General features: G+C 39.7%; 1 protein-coding gene across 1 annotated transcript; it reads left to right on the top strand.

Moving 5' to 3' along the window:
* The first annotated feature begins 278 nt into the window (after positions 1 to 278).
* LOC124252692 (epidermal growth factor receptor-like) lies at positions 279 to 11012 on the top strand. Its single transcript, XM_046686346.1, has 5 exons — positions 279 to 393; positions 2213 to 2557; positions 4241 to 4393; positions 6055 to 6161; positions 10484 to 11012. The coding sequence occupies exons 1-5, from the start codon at positions 285 to 287 to the stop codon at positions 10622 to 10624; spliced, it is 855 nt and encodes a 284-aa protein (XP_046542302.1). The 5' UTR covers positions 279 to 284; the 3' UTR covers positions 10625 to 11012.
* Positions 11013 to 11331: the final 319 nt, after the last annotated feature.

Raw genomic sequence — 11331 nt, 5'->3', positions numbered from 1 at the left:
ATTCATAACCGAATTACATATGACCTCATTGTGAATTGCCCACACGTTTCACATCAAAATATAATCAGTTAACCTTTTAAAAGCATGTAAAACTATTTTCTAATGTATGTAAGGCCGGATGTTGGTATTTCGGACCGGATGTTCCTATCAGTTAATTAGATAATTGCAAACTAGAACTTTTTATTACAGTAAATAAAAAGGTTGCTGTCGGCGACGATAATACGTATATAGAGTGTGCACGTATTCTTCGTCATTGCAGTGTTCGCGGAGTTGAGTACCTCACCATGATGCTTCTTACATTGGTGGTGTTGGCGTTGGTTACGACGACGGCTGACGGTGTGGCGGTGATATCGAACGACATCCCTGACACAGGCATCACGGAGAATGATACAGGTATGACCTTCTAGTGAGTTTTGTTTTACGCCGCTTTTAGCAATACTCCAGTAATATTACGGTGGGGGACACCAGAAAAGGACTTCACAGATGTTTCGCTGGGTGAACAGAGGCATTTTGTAAACTCACTTGCCAAGGGTGAGACCACATGTGTCATGCGTGCTTTCCAAAGTTCAGCTGCCAAACACCGTAGCCTTGTGGTCAAAGCGTACGCTCGTCACGCCGAAGACCTGGGTTCGATTCCCCATATGGGTACAATGTGTAAGCCCATTTCTGAAATCTCCCGCCGTGATAATGCTGGAATATTGCTAAAAGGGATGAGTGGCCTTGTGCATAGAGATCAGGTCTCAAATCAGTTGAAGCTAAGCGACATTTGTGACGGAGAGTCATTCGATGGGTGACCGTGTTTGGCAGCTGAACTTCGGAAAGTTTCTAGCACTTCTGTCCTGCCCCGCAACAAAGCAAGCATGACACATATGGTCTCACCCTAGGATAGTGAGTTTGATCAAACTCTGCTTCTGTTTACCCAGCAGAAAATGGTTATCTGACTGTTAACGTTCTTGTGGCTCAGAGGCAACATGGGTAATGTCCACCATGTTGTATGCGGCGAGTAATAATACCCACCATGTTGTATGCGGGGAGTAATAATACCCATCATGTCGGACGCGGCGTTGAGTTTAGAGCTGTTTAAGTGGCCTTAATATCATTATTATACTCAAAGGCAATTGTTAGTGTGATAAACACATTTGTTTACATAAATGAAAAAAAATAATGATTTTAATATTCTTTATAATACACTTTATAATACCCTGTCTGTAGTTTTTGTTTTGCATGCTTTTCTCGTGCTATCAAGAAGTCTGTGGAAAAAAGCATTAAAAATTGCCTTTTGAAAAGTGTGGCTCTAAACTTCGAATCGCCACACAAATCATTGTTTAAACTTCGACGGATCCGAAAAACACAAATTTGGAAGAATCTACTTGCATTGCTCTATGCCACGGCAAACGGAAAATGAAAGATGGCGAGCCATTGGAGACGTTGTCAACAATACGCCGCCGTTGTAGAACGTTCCCGAAGTGACCGTCCACCTGTAACCACGCAACGTTCGATGGATTCGAACCACCCATCTGCGCCAGTGATTCCAACCAGCGACACTGACAGCCCTAAAAGTTCCCGGTGTCAACAGGAAATCGCCAAGCACCATTCGCCGGCGTCTGGCTGCACACGGGATACGAGCTAGATGTCCTGCTAGATGACATTACGTCACCAACGGCTATGATCGATTGCAGTGGTGCAGACAATATCTGCGGTGTGGAGCACGTGAGTGGAAACATGTTCTCTTCACTGGCGAGTCCAGATTCCCAATGCACGGCGCTGATGGCCGTACCTGAGTTTACCGCCGACGTGGTGAGCGTTATGTTAGGAACTGTGGCCGATCACTTTTCCGGCGGTGGAGTGATGCTGTTTGGTGGGATAACGAGTGTTGGACGTACACCTTTGCTTGTCATCAATGGAAATCTAACGGGCCTCAGGTACAGAGACGAAATTGTTAATCCAGTTGTCATACCGTTTCTCCAGCAGAATGGTCCAGGAATGATCTTCCAGCAGGACGACTCCAGACCTCATGTCGCCAGGGTGGTTCAGCAGTTTTTGGCGCAGCCTAATGTTAACGTCCTTCCCTGGCCCGCTAAATCCCCAGATCTGTCCCCTATCGCACACGTCAGTTGTTAATTCACATATATAACTTCAAGTCAATCACAGTAACTTTTGCCTATACTATTACAGAAAGCACACTCACTCATTAATATACTACTCCTTGCAGTGTGTTCCGGCGGACGATCATCCATGCAGCTGTCTTGGTCTGGCTCTCTGAGCTTTTGGTACAGAAATATGATACAGACATACACCAACTGTACCTATGTGGACGGCAACCTCATCGTCACGTATCTTACCGACGACAACATCACCTACGATCTAACCTTCCTGCGTAACATACGTTACGTCCGAGGTTACGTACTGGTCGCGGTTGCGGATCCACAAATTGAACTGAACCTGCCCAGACTAGAAGTGATCAGGGGCAACTCGACGTTTACGTTTCATGGCGACCACTATGGAATGGCTGTGCTGCTCACCAACCTCACGGCAGTACGCCTCCCCCGGTTGAAAGGTAAATCGAAGCTTCCTGAAGGGTTCTTGAAACAGTGATAAGGTGTGACGTTCAAGCTACGTTCCGCCCTACGCTATGACACCGAAATATGACGCACAGTAATCGCGGCGCAGTCGCGTTGTACGGGTCAATGAATGAGTGAGATAGGCTTTACGTCGCTTTTAGAAATATTCCAGCAATATCAGAGCAGGGGACACCAGAAATGGGCTTCACACATTGTACACATGTGGAGACTTGAACCTGGGGTTTAGGCGTGACGAGCGAACGCTTTAACTACAGAACTACCCCACCGCCCCAGGGGTCAGTGAAGGTGTCATATGACGGGGTGGGCTTATAGTTACGGGATGGGCTTACTGTTACAGCTGGACAACGGCAAGGATGGGTCAGGTCGCTTCATAGATGTTCACAAGATCACAATTCCAGCATGAAACTTCCATCCTTTTATTTTAATTACTATTTAACAGTAAGACACTGATATTGAATATTAGCCCCCTCCGGTTTTACAATAGCCTGTAAATAAAAAAGAAACAGAAACAGAAATTCACTAAATACTGTTCGAATGAAATTGGTAATCATGTGATTGCGTGAGAGACCAATCAGGGGGTTCAATGACATGTACTACTGTCAAACATGTCCACCATCATATACGTTAGGAGACTGATTATTTGCTGTTTAACGCCATACTCAGTAATATTCCAGCTATGAGACGACGGCTTGTAGATGAGTATGGGCAACACGATCCAGTGAATGATCTCATGAACACCGACTTACGCAACTGGGTTACGGTGACATGCATCAACCAACCTGACCAGCGGGCACTCAATAGCATCATCGCCTCTTATGGCAGGCGGAACGGTGGGGTAGCCGTATGTTGAAAGCGTTCGGTCGTCAGGCGGAAGATCCGAGTTCGATTCCCCACATGGGTACAAAGTGAGAAGCCCATTTCTGCTGTTCCCTGTCATGGTATTACTGGAATATTATTTTAAGCGGCGTAAAACTAAACTCACTCACTCGCTCTTACGGCAGGCATGTTTGGCTTTTGAGTGTTTTATGTGTACAAGTATTCGCAGTACATTAAGCCTACATTTTGTAAACTCTTATTTATTTATTTTTTAACGCTCCACTCAGCATTATTCTAATTATGTGAAGGCGATTAGTAAATAATCGATTCATGACCAAACTGTTACTCGCCTCCAACATGTAAAGACAGGGGAGTGGTAGGGGTAGCCTAATGGTTAAAGCGTCCATTTGTCACGCTCAAGACCCGGTTTCGATTCCCACATGGGTACAATGTGTGAAGCCCATTTCTGGTGTCCCCCGCCGTTATCATTCTGGAATATTGCTAAAAGCGGCGTGAAACCATACTCACTCACTCACTGTAATGATGATGACTTACTGTGCAGAGGGTGAGTGAGTGAGTGAGTAAGTTTAGTTTTACGCCCCACTCAGCAATATTCCAGCTATACGGCGGGGATCTGTAACTTATCGAGACTGGATCATTTAATCCAGTGATCAACAGCATGAACATCGGCCAACGCAATTGGGATACGATGACATGTGTCAACCATGTCAGCTTACGTGACCACCCGACCCCGTTTGTCACCTCTTACGATAAGCATGTCTTGCTGAAGACCAATTCTAACCCAGATCTTCACTGTGCTGAAATAAAGTCATACTTCACAGAGATCACAAATGGAAAGGTTCTCTTTCTTCTAAACCTACCGGACATTCGGATAGAAATAACAAGGGACTGGGACCAGATCGTGGGAGGCAGGGAAAGCAGGTATCCCGGGACTGTCACCATCGATAATGAACATCCCGTCGCCCGGCATTATGGTAAGGCATAGAATAGATTGTGACATACGGAAGCGTCATAGTACCACTTTGGTAGCATAAATTTGTGCTTTTTTCTAAACCGAAATTTCTCGTTATTTGTTTTTTCATTATTTTCTGTTTCGTTTGTTTTTTCGAGCATGAATATGGTGGGAGTTTATTACACCAAACTTTCTATTAATTTCTTTTTTCACTTTTTGCTTTCCCTTTTTTTTTTCGAAACTTTCTTATTACTCGGATCAGGTGTGATTGGAAATGTCCTTCATGGTTATCTTTTGCCAAACTGAATATTGATTTGTTGTACCGTTTAAAGTTCGATAATGATGAAAATGAAATCGGATGTATGAGATACGTGCAAAATTGTATCTAACACGTACATTCACGGGATTCAGATCTGACACGTCACACGGCAATAATATTTATTAAAAAATTCCTCATCCATTTATATCGCATGTATCATTTTGACATTTTATACGTAGTTATATTTGGTATGACACCAGCACGTAATATATGATCATTGCTTTGTATTGTGATATCTGTCACAACCTTTGACATGTCCACATGTGTCGCTGTACTGTTATGTGCGTGTTGTCAGGGATGGTGAACATGCAATAGTGACCCTTTGATAGACAGTATACCTACATCATTGTGCAGTGTGAAGACCATGTTCAGTCTGTGAGGATGACTCCTTAATGGGATTTTTTGTAATTCTATATGTTATATCTGTTTTTATTAATTCTGACCGCCCCCCCCCCCCTTTTTTTTATGGGAGTAAACCCTTGTAATGCCGTCCTAGATGCCATTGTACAAAGCATCCCTAGCGCTTATACTGTTGTAAGGGACCGTTCATAATTTATGGCTGATGTACAATATGAATGACCACCCCTAAAATTACAAAGTAAGTGACCGCCAAAGCCATAAATTATGAACGGCCCCAAAGTCTATGATAAGGTATGGGAGTTGCAATCACCTTAGTGCAAGGGTCCCTTTATACAACGGCACCCTGATCTGGTCTACTATTTAGGAAAATGCTACAGTGTTCCTTTGCCTTATATTTGTAAGGCAAATTATCGACAGCCTGTTGTCATCTTTTTTCTGTAAAACACGGTATGCAGTAAAAATACCTGAATCCTTTAACTGCATGTAATAAATATTATATCGGTAAGTTACTGGAAAACACCAAAAATGCCAATATTTTGCCTGCATTTGAAAAGATTTGCAAAATAGGTATTATTAATTTCTTTCTAGTGCAAATATCATTATCATGATATTGCGTTTTGTATTCAGCGATATATGTATTTCAGACTTTTGTACTTACAAACATACTTGACATAGTTGACGTGTATGAATAGTGAATATACAATAGTGCATTTAATACTTTGCAAACCCTCAACACACACATGGACACACATACGCATTCACGGACACACACATGCACATATACATGCACAAACACGCATTCATATAAACACGCATGCGCACACCTGTCCTCTCGTGACCAAAAAAATACATTTATTAAGATTTGAAAATTCAGTGGACATAAATGCAAGGTAACGTTCAAACCACGATCCTACAGAATTCTCGGAGGATCGGTCATAGATCTTGTAACACGAAGAATCACAGTATCTGATAGTTTGACGTTCACGATATTGTTGTGTTTGTAGATGTGTGTCCCTCCCACTGCCCTCGGAGATGCTACTGGTACGGAGCTGGATGCTGTCACCATCAGTGCGCCGGGGGGTGCTGGGGACCATCTCCCACCCAGTGTGAGGTAAGACCCTGGGGATATTGCTGGTCACAGAACTAGTCTATAGAGGCATTTTCATTGTCACAGAACCAATGTATAGAGGCATTTTCATTGTCACAGAACCAATATATAGAGGCATTTTCATTGTCACAGAACCAATATATACAGGCATTTTCATTGTCACAGAACCAATATATAGAGGCATTTTCATTGTCATTGTCACAGAACCAATATATACAGGCATTTTCATTGTCACCAATATATAGACCATTGTATATATAGAGGCATTTTCATTGTCACAGAACCAATATATTTTCATTGAGGCATTTTTTTCATTGTCACAGAACCAATATATAGAGGCATTTTCATTGTCACAGAACCAATATATAGAGGCATTTTCATTGTCACAGAACCAATATATAGAGGCATTTTCATTGTCACAGAACCAATATATAGAGGCATTTTCATTGTCACAGAACCAATATATAGAGGCATTTTCATTGTCACAGAACCAATATATAGAGGCATTTTCATTGTCACAGAACCAATATATAGAGGCATTTTCATTGTCACAGAACCAATATATAGAGGCATTTTCATTGTCACAGAACCAATATATAGAGGCATTTTCATTGTCACAGAACCAATATATAGAGGCATTTTCATTGTCACAGAACCAATATATAGAGGCATTTTCATTGTCACAGAACCAATATATAGAGGCATTTTCATTGTCACAGAACCAATATATAGAGGCATTTTCATTGTCACAGAACCAATATATAGAGGCATTTTCATTGTCACAGAACCAATATATATTGTCACAGAGGCATTTTCATTGTCACAGAACCAATATATAGAGGCATTTTCATTGTCACAGAACCAATATATAGAGGCATTTTCATTGTCACAGAACCAATATATGTTTTCAGAGGCATTTTCATTGTCACAGAACCAATATATAGAGGCATTTTCATTGTCACAGAACCAATATATAGAGGCATTTTCATTGTCACAGAACCAATATATAGAGGCATTTTCATTGTCACAGAACCAATATATAGAGGCATTTTCATTGTCACAGAACCAATATATAGAGGGCATTTTCATTGTCACAGAACCAATATATAGAGGCATTTTCATTGTCACAGAACCAATATATAGAGGCATTTTTTTCATTGTCACAGAACCAATATATAGAGGCATTTTCATTGTCACAGAACCAATATATAGAGGCATTTTCATTGTCACAGAACCAATATATAGAGGCATTTTCATTGTCACAGAACCAATATATAGAGGCATTTTCATTGTCACAGAACCAATATATAGAGGCATTTTCATTGTCACAGAACCAATATATAGAGGCATTTTCATTGTCACAGAACCAATATATAGAGGCATTTTCATTGTCACAGAACCAATATATAGAGGCATTTTCATTCACAGAACCAATATATCATTGTCACAGAACCAATATATAGAGGCATTTTCATTGTCACAGAACCAATATATAGAGGCATTTTCATTGTCACAGAACCAATATATAGAGGCATTTTCATTGTCACAGAACCAATATATAGAGGCATTTTCATTGTCACAGAACCAATGTATATAGAGGCATTTTCATTGTCACAGAACCAATATATAGAGGCATTTTCATTGTCACAGAACCAATATATAGAGGCATTTTCATTGTCACAGAACCAATATATAGAGGCATTTTCATTGTCACAGAACCAATATATAGAGGCATTTTCATTGTCACAGAACCAATATATAGAGGCATTTTCATTGTCACAGAACCAATATATATAGAGGCATTTTCATTGTCACAGAACCAATATATAGAGGCATTTTCATTGTCACAGAACCAATATATAGAGGCATTTTCATTGTCACAGAACCAATATATAGAGGCATTTTCATTGTCACAGAACCAATATATAGAGGCATTTTCATTGTCACAGAACCAATATATAGAGGCATTTTCATTGTCACAGAACCAATATATAGAGGCATTTTCATTGTCATTTTCATTGTCACAGAACCAATATATAGAGGCATTTTCATTGTCATTTTCATTGAACCAATATATAGAGGCATTTTCATTGTCACAGAACCAATATATAGAGGCATTTTCATTGTCACAGAACCAATATATAGAGGCATTTTCATTGTCACAGAACCAATATATAGAGGCATTTTCATTGTCACAGAACCAATATATAGAGGCATTTTCATTGTCACAGAACCAATATATAGAGGCATTTTCATTGTCACAGAACCAATATATAGAGGCATTTTCATTGTCACAGAACCAATATATAGAGGCATTTTCATTGTCACAGAACCAATATATAGAGGCATTTTCATTGTCACAGAACCAATATATAGAGGCATTTTCATTGTCACAGAACCAATATATAGAGGCATTTTCATTGTCACAGAACCAATATATAGAGGCATTTTCATTGTCACAGAACCAATATATAGAGGCATTTTCATTGTCAACCAATATATAGAACCAATATATAGAGGCATTTTCATTGTCACAGAACCAATATATAGAGGCATTTTCATTGTCACAGAACCAATATATAGAGGCATTTTCATTGTCACAGAACCAATATATAGAGGCATTTTCATTGTCACAGAACCAATATATAGAGGCATTTTCATTGTCACAGAACCAATATATAGAGGCATTTTCATTGTCACAGAACCAATATATAGAGGCATTTTCATTGTCACAGAACCAATATATAGAGGCATTTTCATTGTCACAGAACCAATATATAGAGGCATTTTCATTGTCACAGAACCAATATATAGAGGCATTTTCATTGTCACAGAACCAATATATAGAGGCATTTTCATTGTCACAGAACCAATATATAGAGGCATTTTCATTGTCACAGAACCAATATATAGAGGCATTTTCATTGTCACAGAACCAATATATACAGGCATTTTCATTGTCACAGAACCAATATATACAGGCATTTTCATTGTCACAGAACCAATATATAGAGGCATTTTCATTGTCACAGAACCAATATATAGAGGCATTTTCATTGTCACAGAACCAATATATAGAGGCATTTTCATTGTCACAGAACCAATATATAGAGGCATTTTCATTGTCACAGAACCAATATGTAGAGGCATTTTCATTGTCACAGAACCAATATATAGAACCAATATGTAGAGGCATTTTCATTTTCATTGTCACAGAACCAATATGTAGAGGCATTTTCATTGTCACAGAACCAATATATAGAGGCATTTTCATTGTCACAGAACCAATATATAGAGGCATTTTCATTGTCACAGAACCAATATGTAGAGGTATTTTCATTGTCACAGAACCAATATGTAGAGGCATTTTCATTGTCACAGAACCAATATATAGAGGCATTTTCATTGTCACAGAACCAATATGTAGAGGTATTTTCATTGTCACAGAACCAATATGTAGAGGCATTTTCATTGTCATAGAACCAAGATAAAATGCGTTTGTCAGAAATGGTCAGAGTCAATCTGAAGTAATATCATGTCTTTTGAGTGCGTGAATTTAGTTTTACGCTGCAGAGTAGTTAAACGTTTCGCGAAGCAGTCTAAAAACCGATATATAGTAATGTATTTCTCAGAATCTGGGTTTTGCTTTGTTTGTGTATTACGCCACACTCAGCAATATTCCAGCTATAAAGCGGTTGTCTGTAAATACTAATCGAATCTGGACCGGGCAATCAACATCATGAGCATCGATCAACGCAATAGGGATACGATGACATATGTCAACCAAGTCAGCGAGCCTGACCACCCGATCCCGTTAGTCGCATCTTACAACAAGCGTGGGCTGTTTAAGACCAATTCTAACCCGAAACTTCACGTGTCTCGGAATCTGTGACCGATCCAGTAACACGTTACTCGGAAACAGGCACAGAACCAGTGTAAAGTTCTTTATCGGAATCATGACAGAGCTACTACAAAGTAACACGTTTCGAGAAACAGTCACAGAACCAGAACAGAGAAACGGTTACCCAAAGCTGTCACAGAACCAGAACAGAGAAACGGTTACCCAAAGCTGTCACAGAACCAGAACAGAGAAACGGTTACCCAAAGCTGTCACAGAACCAGTATGAGTGTTGTGTTGCCCTGAAACTGTCAGAGATCCAATATAAAGTAATTTAGTTTCTCGAAGGAGCCACAAAACCGTTATAAAGCAGTTTGTTTCCGGAATCTAGTGAACCAACCAGTGAATTAGAATTTTAAAAATGAAGGTTTATTGTGCATTGAAATTGATCAGCACCTAAATTTCGTCTTCCTTCTGTTTCTCCCAGACGTGCAAGGATTTCGAACTGGACGGCGAGTGTTTGAGTCATTGTCCTAATGACGTATACTATCCACACGGCAGAAGATGTCTCCGGAACCCTTGGTACAGAGGAAGATATCACAGATATCACAGACATCACAGACATTAGTGCAAGCCGTTTCCACATTTATTTCTGAATTACTGTACTCTTCAATTGTTTTAAAGATATCTTGAATTAATTTAGAGATATCTTGAACTGATGATATCCTGTATGAATTTAAGATGTCTCGAATAGAGATAATCATAGATATCAGTGAAATCAATAGATCTAATGAAGCATATTGATGATGTCTTGAAAAGAATTGCTGATATCGAAAAATTGTATGCTGCAATTCTGTATAATGACCGTATTGACAGGTGAGTAGTTGAATTGTTTAGTAGATACTGACTAAACCTATGTGAACACGTGTTTTTTTTATAGACTTTCACGAAACTTGTTTCTGTTATATAAAATGAGAATTATGTTGCTTTTTAAAAAAATAAACAAAGATTTTTAATACATAACGTTTGACTTAATTTGATTGATTCAGGGCAGTCAGACAAAAAAATATATTTTTATGATGTATTAAATATGACTGTAAGCCAGATTTCAGAGCGACGCTGGCCTGATTTCATACATGACTTAATATGGCACGAAAGATCCCCCACGAAAGGGGGGGGGGTAGCCTTGTGGTTAAAGCCTTTGCTCGTCACGCCGAAGACCCGGGTTCGATTCCGAACTTGGGTACAATGTGTGAAACCCATTTCTGGTGTCCCCAACCGTTGTGTTGCTGGAATATTGCTAAATACGGCGTAAAACCCAACTCGCTCACATTG

The sequence above is a fragment of the Haliotis rubra genome, unplaced genomic scaffold (genome assembly GCF_003918875.1).
Source record: "Haliotis rubra isolate DU_JTF1 unplaced genomic scaffold, ASM391887v1 Scf521, whole genome shotgun sequence".
Taxonomy (NCBI): domain Eukaryota; kingdom Metazoa; phylum Mollusca; class Gastropoda; order Lepetellida; family Haliotidae; genus Haliotis; species Haliotis rubra.
This window is presented reverse-complemented; position numbering and strand designations above follow the sequence as displayed.

Bases quoted from the DNA above. Each gene is read 5' to 3' on its own strand.
- LOC124252692 (XM_046686346.1), top strand. From the start codon at position 285: ATGATGCTTCTTACATTGGTGGTGTTGGCGTTGGTTACGACGACGGCT. The intron at 4,394-6,054 runs GTAAGGCATAGA...TTGTGTTTGTAG, and splicing joins TCCCGTCGCCCGGCATTATG to ATGTGTGTCCCTCCCACTGC. The intron at 6,162-10,483 runs GTAAGACCCTGG...TGTTTCTCCCAG, and splicing joins CATCTCCCACCCAGTGTGAG to ACGTGCAAGGATTTCGAACT.